Source organism: Danio rerio, chromosome 8 (genome assembly GCF_052040795.2).
Source record: "Danio rerio strain M-AB ecotype USA chromosome 8, GRCz13ab, whole genome shotgun sequence".
In the NCBI taxonomy this organism is placed as follows: domain Eukaryota; kingdom Metazoa; phylum Chordata; class Actinopteri; order Cypriniformes; family Danionidae; genus Danio; species Danio rerio.
Window position 1 is genome coordinate 54,161,756 of NC_141028.1, and position 20,497 is coordinate 54,182,252.

The following is a 20,497-nucleotide window of genomic DNA, read 5'->3' on the forward strand; positions in this document are numbered from 1 at the left end:
TCCCAAAATAATTCCGCAGAAATCCGCAGATTTTTACCAAAATTCTCCGCAGAAATAGCAAAAAACGTCCGCAGATTCCGTCTGGCCCTAGCTATGATACACCATCATGGTAACACACATAAAATTAAAGCAATGAACATTATTTATCAACATTAGTTGCTAAATAGTTATGGATATATCCAGAGATGTATAGTAATGAAGTAGTACTACTTCACTACTGTACTTAAGTACTAAAAAGCTGTATCTGTACTCTACTGAAGTATTGTTTTTTCTCCTACTTCCACTTTCATTTCAGTACATATTTTCGATGAGTTAATACTTTTACTCCGGCAGACTTTTTACGTGCTGCATCGTTACTCGTTTCTAGGGGTGTCAAAATTATCGATATCGGTTCAGTAATAGATCATAACCGGTTATTACGCACTGACGTCATTTATCTCCTATGCGCGATGCCGCAATACTATGGTGAAGGAGGCGAGGGTGAGTAAATAATAGGGGTGTCAAAATTAATTGTTTCTTTGGTGCAACGCGATGCAGACGCGGACAATTCGGTATCGGTTCAGTAATAATCATAACCGGTTATTATGTACTGACGTCATTTATCTCCTATGCGCTCTGTCGCGAGGGAGGTGAGCGCGAGTATTTACAACACTCAGCCAACTCAGGGCCGGTCCGTGGCATAGGCGCCATAGGCAAATGCTAAGGGCGCCACACTCCACACTACGAGCACTGCTCCGTTTAAGCCCTCGCAATATGTGTTTAGCCGGGATAGCTCGGGCTGAGAGGAGCTCTCAGCAAGGGACCGTCGGAAAAGTGCTTATTTTTTTCGTTTTTTGTTTTTCTGCTCCGCTCTTCGCGAGCTCTCCCTGTTGCGAGAGCTTAAGTGTGTGTGCGTGTGTGTGTGTGTGTGTGTTTGTTTCTTTGGTGCTGTCTATGTTTGTGTTTGAATGAGACAGTGTGGTGCTGTGTCTCTGTGTGTTTATACAGACAGCTTGTTATAGCCTCTCCTCTACAATATAACACTGTATATGGAAAGCATCGTCAATGCACCGTGATGCACCGAAATATCGAATTGAACCGAATCGAAGGCATGATAATCGTAACCGAACCGAACCGTGTGACCAGTATACTGTAGGTACACACCTCTAGTAAATAACACTCTTACTACAATGAAGGGGGCACAGCACACGAACCGCTATTTTACTACTACAGAGAAATGCTGTAAAACTCCATCTTTACCTCTCTTCCCTTTGGACATTTGACCCGCTGGCGTTTGTGAGATAACTTTTTCTCTCCTTTTGGATGTTAAAGCAATACTTGTGGATCCAGACATGAGCGTGCCTGAGGTGCGAGTTTTCTCCACTGTGTCTATTATGTATTACCTGTGATGTGAACAGCGATTTCATTTCGAAAGCCAAACGCAGCCCTGTTCTGTTGAGCAGGTGAAGACAATGACCAGTCATAGGGGTGTAAGACCTCGCCTGTCAGCGCTCAAAAATCAAGCGGGATAATATTTACATGAGTTTATTGGCTGTAAATGCTCATGCTGTCTTCTGTGCATGTATTGGAGTTTTGTTTGGTGCATTCAGAAAGAGTGTTTTCTTTGAGCAGGTCAAATTAAGAGTACAGTTCATATATCTTACTGCTGTATTAAAGAACAAAATTGTCTTATAATAATAAATAAATATAAATATATTTATAGATTTTATTTTTAAAAATTCTTGTGTTGTGAAGAAAAAAATCTAATTATGTATGGAAAGCATCGTCAATGCACCGAGATATCGAATTGAACCGAATCGATGGCAAGATATATGTAACCGAACCAAACCGTGAGACCAGTGTAGATTCACACCCCTGCTTGTTACAATTATAGACCTTTTTCGTAACTGCTGCATGGAGGGGCCATAGCGACCAGCGTCTTCTGGTAGAATGTTTAGAACTTCCATTTACAGCATTCACAACTGGTAATTTGCAATCTGAAAATGGGTTTCAATCGCGTTTTGAGTGGATTACGGAGTGTTTTTGTGACACACAACTTTATAAGGTGTGTGTTAAAGCTGTTTTAATCGGTCAGATCTGTGGTTCAAGCGCGAGAGAAAACAGTATTGTAAGCCATGTTTCTTTTCGTTCTGCTTAATCAAGTGCCCCAAAAAAGATATTTAAAATAAAACAATATGTCTTTCGACTGCTTTCTTTAATAGCTACATTACACAATACTTGTACTTTTACTTTCAGTATTTGAGTAGTAAATTTTGAAATAAACTACTTAAGTACAAAAAATGTTGAATACTTTAGAACTTTCACTTAAGTATGGTGCTTAAAGAGCACTTCAACTTCTACTAAAGTCACTTTTTTGATAAAGTACTTGTACTTTTACTTAAGTCTGGGTCTCTAGTACTTTATACATCTCTGTTTATAACTCAAGAGAAAAACTAAATGGAACCATTACAATTTCAACAATAACAACAACAAAAAAAAGCACAAAAAAGTAAAGTGTCATGCATGATATTCTGGGAAAGTGAATTGCGGTTATTTCCCATATCGTCACCTTAGATGTATAAGGTTCTATCTGACATTTTTGTCAAAATTGAGTTATTGACATAATCGTATTAAATGACAACTTATTTACATTATGGGATGTTTTTTTATGAGTTGTTCACATTTTAAGACTTTTTATTTCAAAAAACAAATGTTACACGCATAATGTTTGCAATGGAATGCAACAACTTTACAGCTCAATATCTCAAAATCATTGAGAACGCAGATAGAACCTTATAATTCTAAGGTGATGATATATAAAGGAAACTTACTGTAATCCAGGTTATGGATGTTTACTGACGCATTTTACAGTTTTCTACCACTGAAATCACTGCTTTTTTTTACTAGCTGCTTTTATTAAACAACTATTTTTAATGAAGTGGGTTAACTTTGACATCATGAATATCTATTTTCTTCTCTCTTAATATCTCTTGTACAAATGTGCCCTGTTTTAGCAAATCTGGCCCTTGCTGTCTGTTCATTGCCCTTTCTTGCTGGTCTATTTGAGAGCGGTCAGTTCCTCTTGGAGTTATGTGGCTCACAGCATTAGTCTTTTTGCCTTCTGGCTCAGGCTCATGAGGATGTGGGCCAAGGAGAGGATGATGTCAGTCAATTCCTTATGGTCTTAGTTCTGGCTCAGTTTCTGGGTATCAGGAATCTACTTGTGCAGCTATCTTACTGTTTCCTTCTCTGGTGTTGAAGGTTGTTAGAAGCCTTGGGTTGGACAGTGTCCATCACAAACACTTTGCCAGCTCTACGGGCACAGACTGGCACTCTTGTGGTGAGAGGAAATAGCAAAAGGCAAATGCAAATTTCCATTCAGAAGTGGTAGGATTACTGTAAAGAGTATGGCCATGTGGCTGACTGTTTCACTTGTAAGGGTGCTAAGATTGTTTACTGGGCTATAAGCAGGAGTTAGCTAATGGATGTTTGTGTTGTATAATCATTTAAAACAGTGGTTCTCAAACTGTGGTACGTGTACCACTAGTGGTACGCGGGCTAACTTCTAGTGGTACGTGGAGGAATCACTGAGTAATGAATTTAATTTGCACAATAGCACCAATGTGATCAGCATTGGCTGTAAGCCTACAATCAAACCGCTGTGCATAAAATGTTTACTTTCGTGCATCGCATAATCAGCTGCTAAAAAATCAATTCAATTGGCGCAGAACTAGAGAAAGAGGTGCGTGGTGCTTGGAGATAAGAGACTTGCTTGAGCAGTTGTCTCAAACCCTCGGGACACAGACCGTCACCGCTTTATAGGTCAATTGATACCAGGTCGCATAAAAAATCATTAATTATTTCCGTTTTATTTATAATCTGAGTCTGAACGATCATTTATTGGAAAAAAACTTTTATTTTGAAATATGACCAATTTCTCTTGTTACATCTCAGTCACTTGAGTGCCAAAATTTAACCAACTGATTAGCAAGATGAGTACTGCAGCACAACGTGCTTCTATATTCCAGGCGTGCCGAGTTGAAAACGTCTTTTCAGAATGCTGCACGGCGAGTCACGTGACAAGAACCGACTGATATGCTACTTTGTTTTAATACCGGTGATTATGGTGGTACATGGAGTGACAATTTTTTTTCTGAGGTGGTACTTGGTAAAAATAGTTTGAGAACCACTGACTTAAAACATAGTTTGGTCAAATAAAATAAAATGTTGGAGAGGCATTGAGGCAACTTTAAAAACCAGTAGTGGAGAGACTATGTAAGTGGAATTGTTTACATATGTTTCTAGGGTTGGATAGTTAGGGGTTCCAGGGTAAGACGCTGCTAAAAAGTCAATGCTTATATCAAAAACAAGAGTGGAAAGCCTTGGAGGAAGTGTTTTAATTACCTTTCTTGATCTTGCGATGAAAGTTAATGGCGTCCACAGATGCCGTCACAATGTTGGTCTTGCAATGACGGGCAGCAACAATCCCTGCAACCTCGTCCATGAGCTTCATCGTCACACCTGTAGATACAATCAGTTCCATATTAAAACATTTAACTAAAAATGTTGTCTTGACCAGAGCTGGACTGCTGATGTCTGATTTATCCTCTGTAATGGCAGTGTGAAGTGATATTTAAATGTGTGAAATACTATCATTTAAAGAGAATTAACAGTGTTTAGCTGCACACAACAGCAGCTTGGATTGTTAATGCAAGCTTATAGTCCACTTCATTAGTATCCCTTCATCATTAACACTATTTTTGACACCTTCAATTTGACCACACTGATTTTATGGTGGAATGTAAAGCATTTGATAGGATGCACAGTTCTGAATCTTGATCCTGATGGGTTAAACCATGTTTGAAGCTGCTTTAAAGTACTATACAAACATAAACCTGCAACTGTTGCTTGCCAGCTATGTTGCTATCAGTACTGAGCCAAAGTAACGGTTTTATTTTCTGTTGTTAGATTTTGCTGTATTTAGCTTAATCACTCCTGGCTGGCTCGCCAAATTATTCGATTTTGCTGTATTTGGCTTAACTGCTCCTGGCTGGCTCGCCAAATTGTTACATTTTGCTGTATTTGGCTTTACAGTTCTTGGGTGGCTCGTCAATGTATTAGATTACTCTAATACACAAAATAAGTGTGTTGACCGTTAAACCGCCAGCCTTCAAATAACCTAACCCAAAGTACTGTTTGTGAGACACTACTTTTTTACCCAAATGGTTTGGTTGTGTCACAGCTCTCGAGTTGCTGTAGGCCATTTCATTCACAGGTTTTCAGATGTCTTCTATTTGTGGGACAAATGGTAGATAAAGATCTGATTCAATCTGACTTAATTGAGTCAAATCAATGATTCGAATCTTCAAGATCCAGTTCATTGAAATGAGCTAATAAATCCCTGATCGATCTTATTGCGTAGGTTGATCCCCTACAACTGAATTAATCTCATTGAAACTCCAAGTGATTTCACAAGAGAGAAGTTTAAGGCCTACAAGTCTTTGGATACCAAAAATTGTGCAAGAAATAATGTTCCATGATTACCAGATTCAAAATTTTGTAGTGCTGAAAACTGAGGTTCTGCCTAGACAAGGAAAGAAGACAGAGCTACTGTATACAAGGCCTGCGTAATTATTAACAAGCAAAACTGCATTCTGACAGCGAACTACACCTGGACGGCAGGGTATGTGAACTTACACTTTTACATTTCATTCTTAGCATTCAGTGTCCACAGTTTAATTCACCATTTTTAACTGTTTTTGCTGAAATCATTGCTGCAATCAAAAACGAGTAGTGTATGATTCAGCATAGCATGAACTTACCTAATATGAAATGAGAACTGCAGAGTCCAGTATTTTTAATTAGGTTGTCACTCCATTTAGCTCCCTTTCAGCCAAAGACATCTGCAGTTGCCATTAAAGCAGTGTGGTGTACAGTAAAATTTAAGTTTTCTATTTTTGAAGTTGGTCGAATTTGGCATTTTACCGCACAACACAACATGTTTTCTATTGCAACTGGTCTTTTTTTGCAACCGGGAACCCGTGTGACGTCATGTGTGGTAATTCCTCTATCGGTTAAAAATTCCAAATTAGTGCAACCCAAGTAAAAATGTATCATAACCAAACTTTCTACTAAAATATTTACAGCAACTTATGTAATCACACTGTTGTGAACTGTTCATAGAGTAGAATTATTCATTAATTCATTCAGTTTTGCCTCAGCTTAATCTCTATTTTGGAATGAACAAGCAACTATTCTGGCATATGTTTTACACAGCAGATGATCTTTCAATGGCAACCCAGTACTGAGAAACTCAAATACAAACTCATTCATAGCCACACACACACACACACACACACACACACACACACACACACACACACACACACACACACACACACACACACACACACACACACACATACTTGCATTTGCTACCAAGTAGGGACACATGACAACATGCAGCCTGGTGGGAACCACCCTTTCTGAGTGGTCTACAGAAAAAGTAAAAACTGATCCACACTCCATTTTCAGCTGTTATACTAAATATCACTTGAAAACTTTAGTTTAAGCCCCAGAAGTCTGACCTGACATTTTACCAACTGCTGGGGACCTGGACAGGTTGAACAGCCTACTGGGGACCTCTGACGTAATGCATTGATATGCTAATTTATGACTAATTTATGCGAGTGTGTGTGTTTTAAAGGTTACCAGTGGGGACCTCACATCAAACATACAAGCAACACACGAAGTAAATAAGAAATCGTTCACATAACTGTTTGAGGAAGGCTGCCAAATCATCAGCCAGTTGGTCATTCTTACCTCACAGCAAGCAATGCTTGTGATTAACACCAATTCTGTCTGTTTTGACTTCAGTAATGCGCTACTGTATTGCAAATGCGTTAAAATTCAAATGAATTTCATTCCAATAAACTGTTCTTTGGCAAAAATCATTTGCCCTGAACTTTATTTCACATTTCATTTAGGCAAACATTTCCGCTGTGGTACAACATTTGGAAATCTCATTGTACAAATTGTTTTTTTTTTACAGGGTATATGCAGGATTCCTAAAGGAAATTTCAATACCTTTTTAAGACTTTAAGACCTTCTCAGAATATTTTAAGACCTCATCGCCACTGCAAGTTCTAATCAGTATCAGTAACCTTTAACGTAATAAACAGTTGTTAGTAAACAGTTGTAGTTAAATAAATGAATGGAGCACAACCCTGCAACAGAACTTAGATAAGCTTAGAAGAAACAAAGCTTTAAAGAATAAATTACGTGGTTGTTTTTAGCGACAGGCTTCAGCCACTGTTTAAACTTGATTTTCTTTAACCAGGAGTATGCAAACTTGCATTTTCCCATTTTGCCGTCTGTTTTGCTCTATGACAGGGCTATTCAATTAGTTTGTCATGGGGGCCAGTTCATGAAAAGCATCCCAATTGAGGGGCCGGTGAGATATGACTTGCAATATGAGTGATGCCACAACAGCATATAAGAGCCAATATGCTGCATTTTTTCTCCTTAAGACGCCCATGTTGTGTTTTTCTTAAAAAACGCAGACATTTTTTATTAAAATGTTAATATATTGTATTTTGAAACTACATAACATCACTGTAGACTTTATTTTCACAAACAGATTCAAATGTTGTATTTCAGAGCACAACAAAAGCAGTACATTTCTTAAGTTGGCTTCTTCTACATTCAGACACTTTTACATGTTGTGTTTTGAACTGCATAACAATTACCGTACGTTCACACCGAAAGCAGCGAGAGCGTTCAAGGTCGCTCTGGCCACCCTGGCGACAACGCTGTCTGCCTTCAGCTCCTGCGGCGAGAGCGTCAAAACTCGCTACATTGATCTCATATTTAAAGGAGCCGTTGCAGCATATCAGTTACATTCCTGCATAAAACATGTTTCTAGCGTGAAAATGTTGCGCACTTCTTATCAAATTCATACAACAATGGAAGATCAAGTTGCGTGTGGTGTGGCTTTGCTCTATTTATCCAATATGTGTCCATATGTCTGAAATATCCTGAAGCAGCAGTACTGTTTTGTACTGTCACATCGCGTGAGATTCCCGCTTTAAGATAAATTTATATATCATTAATGAACATCAGTAACTCGCCAGTAACTTATTTAATGCATGTTCCTGTAGGAAAAAATTTTAAATAATTGGAAATCCGGCGACCGCAATAATCAAACCCTTGGGAACAACTGTGGTCGGAACCAAAGTTCACAGGTCTGTGTTCTCTGAACTGCTATCAAGCGATGGACGTCTTCATTCTGATTGCTAGCCGCCGAACCGCGTCATAGCTCATTACCATAAAGTTGACTTAATTTCAACTCTCCTCGACGCTCACGCCGGCGAAGACGCGCCGCGCTGCTCCTCGCCGCTTATCGCCGCCGGCTCTCATTGAAAATGAATGACTTCCAGCTACTTTGACGCTCTCGCCGCTTTCGGTGTGAACGTACGGTTAGGGATGCAACAATTATAGATTTTTGTTGTACGATTATATAGTCAGAAGAATAATCATGGTTTCATGGTTATCACGTCTAACGTAAATTTAAGCTTTAAATTAGGTGAGTATTTAAATGAACTGTTCTTATTATCTGCATTCATACATACATAATCATCACAGTTGGCATAACTTTGTTTAGTTGCAGCAGTTTCATTCTATGCAACAGAAACGCGGCGTTGAGAAGCTTTTAAGATTAGGTATCCAAATGTTTTCGACTGCTCGTGCCACACGCTTAATTTTAGGTGACTCTTTCTCTGCGCAGCCTTCAACTGCAGTTCGTGCTGTATTGAACAGACGCACATCACTTCATAACTATAGTGGCTGTTTTTTGACTGAAATAAATTTGTTTTTGATGTCTTGGTCACACTATTTAGAGGGCCGGAACAAATTGCCTCGCGGGCCAATTTTTATGTAAATTAACAATATATGTACATTTTTTATGTGAAGTTTGACAGATTCCCACGTTCTGTACTTTAGTATTCGAGGCGCTGACCTGATGCTGTCTTCACACTTCTTTTTACTAGGTACCGTGCCAGAAGTGATGCAGTCCAAAAGTTCCACTGCCTTTACCTCCTCTTCAGACTTTCCACTTTCTTTTTTTGGTGTATCTTGAGGCACCTAAAAAATAAAAAATAATTTTACTTCAGCTTTTACAACAAACAATCTTTAGACACACAGCTTTTTAATGTACATTAGAACTTCTGTATTCAATATAAGGTAGAGGAGTACCAGACCATTACCATTGAGACCTACAAGGTTTTAAAACCCATCAAACATCTTTATTTAAACAGACTGCATTCAGTGTAGCTGCAGGCATGGTCACCAAAACCTGTGATTGTATATAGGGGTGTGAACCTACAGTGGTCTCACAGTTCGGTGTGGTTAAGATATAATGCCATTGAGTCAGTTCAATACAATATCTAGGAGTATTGACGATGCCTTTCATTAACAATTTAATGTTTTACTTAGCAACAATAATTCTTGTATTAAAATTTATAATTCATATATATATATATATATATATATATATATATATATATATATATATATATATTCATATATATATATATATATATATATATATATATATATATATATATATATATATATATATATATATATATATATATTCATATATATATATATATATATATATATATATATATATATATATATATATATATATATATATATATATATATATATATTATTTGTAATACAATTTTGTCCTTTATTACAAGCAGTCAAATATATGTACTGTAGCTTTAATTTTACCTGCTTAAAGAAAACACTCTTTTTGAATGCATCAAACCACTCAATTACATGCACAGAACAAAATGAGCATTTAAAGCAAATAAACTAATGTAAATATAATCTCGCTTGCTTTTTTAAGCGTTGTTAAATGCGTTCTTAAACACTATGATTGATCACGCGCTTAACAAAAAAGGCTGCGATTGGCTCTAATGGTCAGCGTGGCTCTGTCGCTGTTCAGCAAGCAGTGACAAGGACACTGATGTTAAACGACCGAGCAATCAGCTGATCCATTAGACGGCGACGAGGTGGATCCACAAGTAACTTTATTGTTGTAACAGCCGAGAGAGGAGATAAAATGTTACCTCACGAACACGCCAGCAGGTCAAATGGGACTCCGAAAGTGAGAGAGTTTTAACTTTAATTTTTTCCTAGTTGGGTTCTGATGTGGGCTACATCCCTGTCAGTGAAAGACTGTCCAGCAAACTAACAAGCAGTAAATTGTGCATTTTAAGTACTCGCAGTCTCCTCCCCGCCATAGTAAGCTACCGCCATATAACGCATATGAGATGAATTAAGTCAGTACATAATAACCGTTTCTGAATATTACTGATCCTCAATAATGCGAGATGTGTCTTATATAATGCAAGATGTTTTATGATGTAATTTTGATTCAATACGCAAGCATCCCCACCCAAAGAAAATTTTTTATGTTTTTTTAATAAGTCTAGTAAGATCAAAAAAGCAACAATTGCTTATTTAATATCATCATTTAATGACTAAATGCAATGACTAAAATACAGCGCTTTATTCAAAGAATGTGAACTGACGAATAAGCTGATGCAATGCATAATGATTCTGGCATAATGATCACCGCTATCTAAGCTAAGCATTCATTTTATATACAGACTGTATGTTAAAATGTAAGTTATTTTAAGTAATGGAACACTATATTAAAAAAATAAAAACTCTTATATAGTAGCCTATGCTCAATAAATGCGCCTCGTCATGGCTGAATCAGTGCACGTGCATCTGTTTAAAGCTTCTGTAAAGAACAGAATTATGACAGATGACAGAATTTCAATAAACACTTGATGTCTGCTGTCAAAACTGCTACATTATTTAAAAGCATTCATTACGACATTGATAGCATCTGTTATTGTCAAGCTTCTTCCTATTTAATGACATTATTAAATTATTAAAATTATTTTAAAGATTATGTCTTGATATTTGGTTTTCTCTCTTACTCGCGGTTTAAGTGCACGCTGCATGATAAAAAGACAATGACAACACGCGCACATGTTGACTTTTTGTAAACAGTTTTTTGTTTAAATATGATATTGCATTAATGTGCATAGATGCTTTATAAGCTGTAAAATGAAAGCTAAAGCCTATTTGTTGTGTTTATGACGCAGATCCAGGAGGAGATCAGCATCAGCGCTGGTTTGGCAACTCGTCTGTATCAAACAGCAATATTCTTCTTCCATTTTACTTCTTTGGCAAATATGTCAGTAGGCACGTGTGGTCATACGTTATCATCCCGCAAGTTAACAAATATGTCTGATCACAGCAAACGTGATTTTCCATTCCAAAAATGTGAGGCGCACCTCGCTCCTTTTGACAAGGAAAAAAAGGCGAGGTCCTCTTTTTTTTATGTCACTATGAAACGACTGAATCAGCTGCGTATTGATTGTGCAAGAGTGTTGCTGTCTATGTTGTTACAATTGTAATATTTAATACTATTGTGATATTCAAGATTTGTAAATTCATACAGCTTTGGATAACTTGAAACAGCGAGCACTATAGTCTCTCCTGTCTTTAAAAGTTCTCTGTAGTTGTCTTGACAACAAAAACTGCTGCTCTTGGATGAGCCGCTTGCAAAACAACTGCGGCTTTTAGTAAGCCATTCAAAATATGCCCCTATTAACGCAAAAAGCGCATTCAATCAGCCCCTTATGCAGCCAAACTAAAAATATATAAAATAATATTTTTAATCGTTTAACTGAAACCATTAATCGGTTACAAACGCACCCTTTGGGTTACCGGTTAATCGATTATTTTGAGCATCCCTTTGCTACATATTTAAACGTTTTACATAAGAAAACACTCCCTGGCCTGAACTTGCCACGTGTGAGATGGAGAAAATGAAAGCACACAAAACCGAGGAAAAATCAGATGCTTAAGACATAATCTTTAAAATATTGATTTGCATTAAAAATGTAGCAAATATATGACAAGAGGTTGGTGATACAACAATTACGTGGAGCATTAATTAAATGCTTATTTTCCATAGAGCGAAACAAATCATCCAAGTGCACAGCTGTGTAGCACACTGGCACAAACAAAAATAGCGGCCAGCCTAGTTTGGCCCGCCAAATACCTTGGGCCAAAGAGGGCCAGCTGAGGCTTTGGGGCGGAGTGAATGGAGAGGCAGACTTTTCCTGAGTCTGGTAAAGATGATTACAGAGATAAATTGTTTGTGTCTATCTAAATGAGGATGTTATAAAATACATTTTATACCAATTACCGGAGAATTTCTATGGTTTTATATTATGGGTTGTGCGCTGGGTCATTCCTCTGTTAGTGGCGAGACCACTCGATGTACAATGCCAACAGTTGTGTAACGGTTGATTTGTGGGACATTCCGGGGGCGGGGTTTGTGTGACGCGCTGCGAGCTACTAGCCTGACAGCGAAATTGCGACAAGTTTTCAGCCTCACTGCTCAACCTTCTGGACGATTGGCCCGGCCTGGCCCGTTAAAAGCCCTGGCTCACACTGGCCCGATAGTGGAAATGCGGCTATTGCCATATACTTACATAATAGTTCACAAAAAAATAAAATGAATAAATAAATAAAATAAAATAAATTAATAAAAAATGGTCAATAGTTATAGGTTTCCAATATTCTTCAACATATCTTTTTTTTTGTTTAATAGAAGAAAAGCGCATGTGTAAGTGCTTTGAGTGCCCAGAAAAGCGCTATTTAATGTAAGGAATTATTATTATTATTATTATTAAAAGACAAACAAATTTGAAACAAGTGAAGGGAGGGTAAATAATTGGAAGAATGTTTTAGGTTTTGGTGAGCTATCCCTAATGTCTAAGCTTTGATAAATGGAGTTGTGTTAAAATGTTTATAGCATGGATAACAAATCAGACAGTTAACGAACAATCTCAGAAATACAAAAATCCGGTTTCAATTTCGGCTTCTAATGAATATGAAAAACATTAATCGAGATAAACGATTATTCCATCATAAACTGCCCCCTTTCCAGTTGTACACATTTGTTGCTCTGCAAAGAATGACTAAAAGCATGTGCTGTAATGTAATGTTTGCAGCACGGAATGCGCATTATACATTGATTTACATTCGAATCATTTATGTTTTTAAATGCGGGAAAGAGCGCATGCTGTCTTGTGTGTGCTCGCTTAGCCTCGGAGATGAGCAGAGCACACACATCTAACGCCATCTTAATGAGAGCACTTTAATGGTCAAATACATGCACATTTGTGTCAGAGCGCGGTGTTTAGTGATTATTCATATTAACCCTCATTTGTGTAATAAACAAACAAGCTGAGAATTAAAAGACATATGAAAGAAAAACCATATCAGAGCCGCACTGTTCTTCAAGAGACAGCGCGCAATATCCCTGCTGCTGACTTTTTTTTTCATTATTAATCAAACAACAAAAGGAGAAAATCCCTCACTTCTCTTGACTGAAGGACTTTTGTAGCTGAAGTTTTTTATCTTACAGTGCAGATGCTTAAAGCACAGTTTGCTTCATATTTTTATTCTATTGTATTTATTTCCCTTTCCTTATTTACAGGGAAGAAAATAACTGTGTATATATACAGTTGATGTCAGAATTATTTGCCCTCCTGATTTATTAGCGACCCTTTCCCACCCCGAGTTCTGTTTAATGGAAAGATTTTTTTTCAACCCATTTTTAAACATAACAGATTTTATAACTCATCTCTAATGACTGATTTATTTTATTTTTGCTATGATAGTCCATAATATTTGACTTGATATTTTTCAAGATACTAGTATTCAGCTTAAAGTGACATTCAAAGGCTTAATTAGGGTAATTAGGCAAGTCATTGTATAACAGTAGTTTCTTCTGCAGACAATCAAAAATATAAATTGCTTAAGGGGCTAATAATATCGAGCTATTAAAATAGGTTCCAAATATTTAAACGTGCTTTTATTCTAGCTAAAATAAAACAAATAATCCTTTCTCCAGAAGAAAAAATATTATAGGAAATACTGTGAAAAATTCCTCTGTTAAACATAATTTGGGAAATATTTATATATATATATATAAATTATTCACAGGAGGGCAAATAATTTTGACTTCAACTGATAATCGTTTTAAATAATCGTGATTACAATTATGACCAAAATAATCGTAATTGTGATTTTTCCCAAGATTGAGCAGCCCTACTGGAACTGTACACTAAATGTAGTCTTTAGACAAAATGATCAGCACACACACGAGTGAGAAACTTACAAATACACTCTCAGTCCTTCTTCGCTCTGGGACATCACAGGCTCTTGGTCATGTAGAACTGGGTAATTCTAGAATTACAGTGTCTGCGTCACTATCCATGTCCTGGACAAAAGATTCATATGTCAGTTTTTATTATTAATAATAATAATAATAATAACAACAATAGTACAATTAATATTTGACATGAAAATATGACTTGTAAAACTTGTCATAAAATTAACAAGTCATGATGTGAACAATTTAACTGCAATATTATACAAACTAATGTATTTATTTTAGATAATGAAATAAAAACATAAAAATGAATAACATATACATTATAAACAAATAAGAATTACCTTCTGTATAGCTGAATGTCTCTCTTCGTTTAATCTGTATGGAAGCAAAGTAAAGGTAATTTCAATAAATGTACACATACTGAACTTAGCATTAGGCCACGTGTGATATACAACTAGAAGCGGCTAACGTTAGTATTAAATAAAGTAACTTACTCTAACGTTAACAAAACATGCTTATACTGTCTTTTGGAGCACTCACTGAAGAAATAAACAGTTAATATCACGCCGATTCTAACGCAGGCGTGAACTTGGGGTCAGCATTACTAACGTAACCTCCAAGTTTAAACATTTCCATTATGGATATGAGACATTGGTAAATCTTTAAGCACATTAGTTTGTATTGTTTAACTAACTTACCTTAAAGTGTATGAAAAATGTTTACAACACACGTGCTCTTAGGTTAAGACCTTCACATAGTTATGTTAGCATAATGAAAGTTAATTACGACACAAACCAATATGCTTGCTAACATTAACTTAGTGAACAACTAACGTAAGCCTTGCTATAACAGTATAGCCAAACCAATCTTAACAGCATGCTTAATCTGTTGAAGTGGTCAGTCTATAAACAGAATTCTAAATTTACCATGATATTTATAAAACAAGTCTTACCTTTTTTTCCTCCATCATGCGTCCATCACTCGATGAAATCTCTGATGAGGTTCCGCCTGCGTCGCGCTCGCGGCAGTGTATTCTGCATTACCTGCAGCGCTCCAATTAGAAACTAAAATGGCGGCCGCGCGCGATTGCATCATCCAGTGGGGGAGGGGTGGTCGTGGTGGGGACTTTTTAAGTCAGGTCAACACACTGCTCGGGAATGTTTCGTTGTACTCATCAGGCCTTCGTTCTGACCATCTATTGTCAGTGTTTTGTTTAGACCTCTTACATTAAGTTGATTTATGTCTGATGCAAAACACAGAAATTAATGTTCATATGTGTCCATGATTCCTTTTTAACCATGGAAATAAAAACTAAAAATAATTATTTTGTATACAAATTTGTTTATTAGGCTTTATTTAAATATAGACTTTTTAATTTACTGATACATAAACCAAAATTATAAATAAACAGAGCAACTCTCCCACACCTTTGAGAGCCTTTATTCTGAACCCATGATAGTACATGACCATTTTAAAACTGAAACAGGCATTGCACAACATGGCATTGCATTAGTCTTATCAATGGTTTTGTTGGCTTATCTGTTTATGAAGTTGCATTGCGATTACATACAGTAATTTGGTGTATGCTGAATTTGGGTCTTAGTACTTTAAGCACATTTTCACATTAAGTGATCTTAAGAGTGTACATCACTGCAGGCATGTTGTCATGTAGACCTACAGTCTAATGGGGAGAGCGTTTCACTGAGTATTTCGCTTTTTAACAGAACAGAGGTTACAATCTAACTATGTTGGTTTAGATAAATTATTAGTTCAGTTTCACCTAAGATGTCTTGAGGGTAAATAAAAGTTGGTGTAATTTTAATTTCAAAGTGAACTAATCATTTAATTCCTATGTTTTGCTGAAAATAATATTTTGCTCTGTATTATTCTGTTTTTATTGTGGATAAAACAGTATAGACAAGCAGATCAGGCCTAATTAGAGCCTGTCATGCATAACACTTGATTTGGCTTAATGCAGTTAATATGATGAGTTACAATGATATTAAATTTTGAAAATGATATTACGATTTAATGTAGCCTCCACCTTGTTAATAAAAGCATATTATGCATTGACTAATGATGCAGACATGTTAAGCATTGTTCTACATTAAGCCATGTAAAGCATTTTAGGATATGTCCGAGTCGTACAGCCATAACACAATACTTTCAAAGAGATTTGAGAAAACCATCGAAATATTAAAGGAAAAGGGCATGGGAATCAAACACCATAACAAAATAGTGTATGTTGAATTCACGCTCTTCTAACATTCAAATGCCTTTGATTACCTAATCATCAGCAAAAATAAGCAAATGTTGTCAATTTAGGCGTCAAGAGCTTTCACCTTCCCTGATGCTTTTATTCTACTTTAATACTTTTTTTGTTGAAAAAATACAGCATAGCAGTAGACAATCAGAATATTTTGGCTAATAATTGTCAGTAAAAGATATACTGAAGTGTTGTATAAATTAAGTAGAGTTCAAGAAAACCACATAAATTATTTTCTACTGCTGTGGGCCTGGGCATGGAGCGGAGCTGGAGAAGGCCTGGGCGTGGAGCGAAGCTGAGGCGGGCCTAGGTGTGGAGGGGAGCTGAGGTGGGCCTGGGCGTGGAGCTGAGGCTGAGCTGAGGCAGGCATGGACGTGGAGCTGAAGGTGAGCTGAGGTGGGCCTGGGCGTGGAGCTAAGGCTGAGCTGAGGCGGGTATGGAGCTGAGGTGAGCCTGGGCGTGGAGCTGAAGAAGGCCTGGGCATGGGGCTGAGCTGAGGGGCCTGAGGTGGGTCTGGGCGTGGAGCCAAGCCAAGGTGGTCCTGGGCATGAAGCTGAGCTGAAGCAGGCCTGAAGTGTAGCAGAGCACAAAGCTGAGGAGGGCCTAGACGTGCAGCTGAGCTGAGGCAGGCATGGGAGTGGAGCTGAAGCTGAGCTGAGGCGGGCCAGGGAGTGTAGGTCTGGGCATGGGCCTGAGGTGGGCCTGGGCATGGAGCCAAGCCGAGGTGGTCCTGGGCGTGAAGCAGAGCTGAGGTGGGCCTGGAGTGTAGCAGAGCACAGAGCTGAGGAGGGCCTAGGTGTGCAACTGATGCTAAGCTGAGGCAGGCATGCACGTGGAGCTGAAGCTGAGCTATGGCGGGCCAGGGAGTGGAGCTGAGGCAAGCCTGGGCATGGAGCTGAGGCGAGCCTGGGTGTGGAGCTGAGGCAAGCCTGGGTGTGGAGCTGAGGAGGGCCTGGGCATGGAGCTGAGGCTGAGCTGAGGTGGGCATGGAGCTGAGGTGAGCCTGGGCATGGAGCTGACATGAGCCTGGGCGTGGAGCTGACATGAGCCTGGGCGTGGAGCTGAGGAGAGCCTGGGCGTGGAGCTGAGATGAGCCTGGGCGTGGAGCTGAGATGAGCCTGGACGTGGAGCTGAGGAGAGCCTGGGCATGGGGCTGAGCAGAGCCTGGGCATGGGGCTGAGCTGAGGCGGGCATGGGGCTGAGCTGAGGCGGGCCTGGGCCTGAGGTGGGCCTGGGCATGGAGCCAAGCCGAGGTGGTCCTGGGCGTGAAGCAGAGCTGAGGCGGGCCTGGAGTGTAGCAGAGCACAGAGTACAGGGCCTAGGTGTGCAACTGATGCTAAGCTGAGGCAGGCATGGACGTGGAGCTGAAGCTGAGCTAAGGTGGGCCAGGGAGTGGAGCTGAGGTGAGCCTGGGCATGGAGCTGAGGCGAGCCTGGGTGTGGAGCTGAGGAGGGCCTGGGTGTGGAGCTGAGGAGGGCCTGGGCATGGAGCTGAGGCTGAGCTGAGGTGGGCATGGAGCTGAGGTGAGCCTGGGCATGGAGCTGACATGAGCCTGGGCGTGGAGCTGAGGAGAGCCTGGGCGTGGAGCTGAGATGAGCCTGGGCGTGGAGCTGAGATGAGCCTGGACGTGGAGCTGAGGAGAGCCTGGGCATGGGGCTGAGCAGAGCCTGGGCATGGGGCTGAGCTGAGGCGGGCCTGGGCATGGGCCTGAGGTGGGCCTGGGCATGGATCTGAGCCGAGGTGGTCCTGGGCGTGAAGCAGAGCTGAGGCGGGCCTGGAGTGTAGCAGAGCACAGAGCTGAGGAGGGCCTAGGTGTGCAACTGATGCTGAGCTGAGGCAGGCATGGACTTGGAGTTGAAGGCAGGCATGAGCGTGGAGCTGAAGCTGAGCTGAGGCGGGCCAGGGAGTGGAGCTGAGGCGAGCCTGGGTGTGGAGCTGAGGAGGGCCAGGGCCTGGAGCTGAGGCTGAGCTGAGGCGAGCATGGAGCTGAGGAGAGCCTGGGCGTGGAGCTGAGGAGAGCCTGGGGGTGGAGCTGAGATGAGCCTGGGCGTGGAGTTGAGGAGAGCCTGGGTGTGGAGCTGAGGAGGGCCTGGGTGTGGAGCTGAGATGAGCCTGGGCGTGGAGTTGAGGATAGCCTGGGTGTGGAGCTGAGGAGGGCCAGGGCCTGGAGCTGAGGCTGAGCTGTGGCGAGCATGGAGCTGAGGTGAGCCTCGGCGTGGAGCTAAGATGAGCCTGGGCGTGGAGCTGAGAAGAGCCTGGGCGTGGAGCTGAGATGAGCCTGGGCGTGGAGCTGAGGCGAGCCTGGGCATGGAGCTGAGGAGAGTCCTGGGCATGGGCCTGAGCTGAAGCGGGCCTGGGCATGGGCCTGAGGTGGTCCTGGGCATGAAGCTGAGCCGAGGTGGTCCTGGGCGTGAAGCGGAGCTGAGCTAAGCGGCCTGTGCGTGGAGCTGAGGCGAGTCTGTGCGTGGAGCTGAGGCGAGTCTGTGCGTGGAGCTGAGGCGAGCCTTGGGGTGGAGCTGAGGCGAGCCTGGGCATGGAGCTGAGGAGAGCCTGGGCATGGGCCTGAGCTGAGGCGGGCCTGGGCACGGGCCTGAGGTGGTACTGGGCATGAAGCTGAGCCGAGGTGGTCCTGGGCGTGAAGCGGAGCTGAGCTAAGCGGCCTGTGCGTGGAGCTGAGGCGAGTCTGTGCGTGGAGCTGAGGTGAGCCTGTGCGTGGAGCTGAGGCGAGCCTGTGCGTGGAGCTGAGGCGAGTCTGGGTGTGGAGCTGAGGAAGGCCAGGGCCTGGAGCTGAGGTGAGCCTGGGCGTGGAGCTAAGATGAGCCTGGGCGTGGAGCTGAGGTGAGCCTGGGCATGGGGCTGAGCTGAGGTAGGCCTGGGCATGGAGCCAAGCCGAGGTGGTCCTGGGCATGAAGCAGAGCTGAAGCAGGCCTGATGTGAAGCAGAGCACAGAGCTGAGGAGTGCCTAGGCGTGCAGCTGAGCTGTGACGGGCCTGGGTGTGAAGCGGAGCTGAGGCAGGCCTGGGCGTGGAGCTGAGGCTGAGCTGAGGCGAGCCTGGGTGTGAAGCTAAGCCGTGACGGACCTGGGCATGAAGTGGAGCTGAGGTGGGCCTGGGCATGAAGCAGTGCTGTGCGAAGCATGTGTGTGGAGCTGAGGCAAGCATGGACGTGGAGCCGAGCCATGACGGGCCTGGGCGTGAAGCAGAGCTGAGACGAGCCTTGGCGGGAAGCGGAGCTGAGGCGGGCCTTGGCAGGAAGAGGAGCTGAAGAAGGCCTGGGCATGTAGTTGAGGCTGAGCTGAGGTGGGCTTGGGCGTAGAGCTGAGGCTGCCAATAATGACCTGCAGATATGCGTGTGTGACAAATCCAGATTGTCATCAGCTGTAGAGAGTAATCCGCTTGTTAAGTGTGACGTCACGCTGAGCGGCGATTTTTAGCCCATTATTAATTCTGTTTATTTACTAGAGTAAATGTGTAAATCAGAATTTATTCAGTTTTTATTCAGTAATTTATTACTTTTTATTTAATATATTAAAGTTTTACTTATGATACTCTGCTTGATACTCCCAAAATAATTCCGCAGAAATCCGCAGATTTTTATTAAACTTCTCCGCAGAAATAGCAAAAAACGTCCACAGATTCCGTCTGGCCCTGCTCATAACCTCCATGTGCTTGCAGTTGTACAGTAAGTATCATTAGATCAAACCAAAGAATGGATCATTCCACCAAATATCCAGCAGTGATCGTCAAAATAATAGTACTGTGCATCAATAATCACTGATCTCAATAAAAATATATTCTCATAACATAGGAAAATACATTTATAGTGCACCCTCCTTGTCATTAAAAAACAGAAAAGTCTGTCTAAATCCATATAATTTTGGTTATACTTATGCTTATCAACCTTATGTAATTTCAGTGCTTATTAATGAGAGTGGAATATTTAATGTAAACATGTATGAAAAATCATTGTTT

General features: G+C 40.8%; 1 protein-coding gene and 1 long non-coding RNA gene across 21 annotated transcripts in view; both read right to left on the reverse strand.

Moving 5' to 3' along the window:
- The window catches only part of acot7 (acyl-CoA thioesterase 7), a 151,773-nt gene that overhangs the window by 53,551 nt on the left and 77,725 nt on the right, over positions 1 to 20,497 (reverse strand). For all 18 annotated transcript variants that reach the window (XM_087263188.1, XM_087263190.1, XM_087263189.1 and 15 more), the window contains 1 exon segment: positions 4,384 to 4,500. In XM_087263188.1, the coding sequence (XP_087119314.1) occupies positions 4,384 to 4,500 (117 nt within the window).
- Positions 7,027 to 15,326, reverse strand: LOC147842863 (uncharacterized). 3 transcript variants are annotated; one of them, XR_015498465.1, is made up of 4 exons: positions 15,213 to 15,326; positions 14,602 to 14,635; positions 14,264 to 14,365; positions 7,027 to 9,120 (listed from the first exon to the last, which is right to left on the reverse strand). It is a non-coding gene; the product is annotated as an uncharacterized LOC147842863 (long non-coding RNA). The 3 variants fall into 3 exon arrangements; XR_015498466.1 differs by lacking the exon at positions 15,213 to 15,326 and adding an exon at positions 14,959 to 15,077 and having other exon boundaries at positions 7,961 to 9,120; XR_015498463.1 differs by lacking the exon at positions 15,213 to 15,326 and having other exon boundaries at positions 7,961 to 9,120; positions 14,602 to 14,784.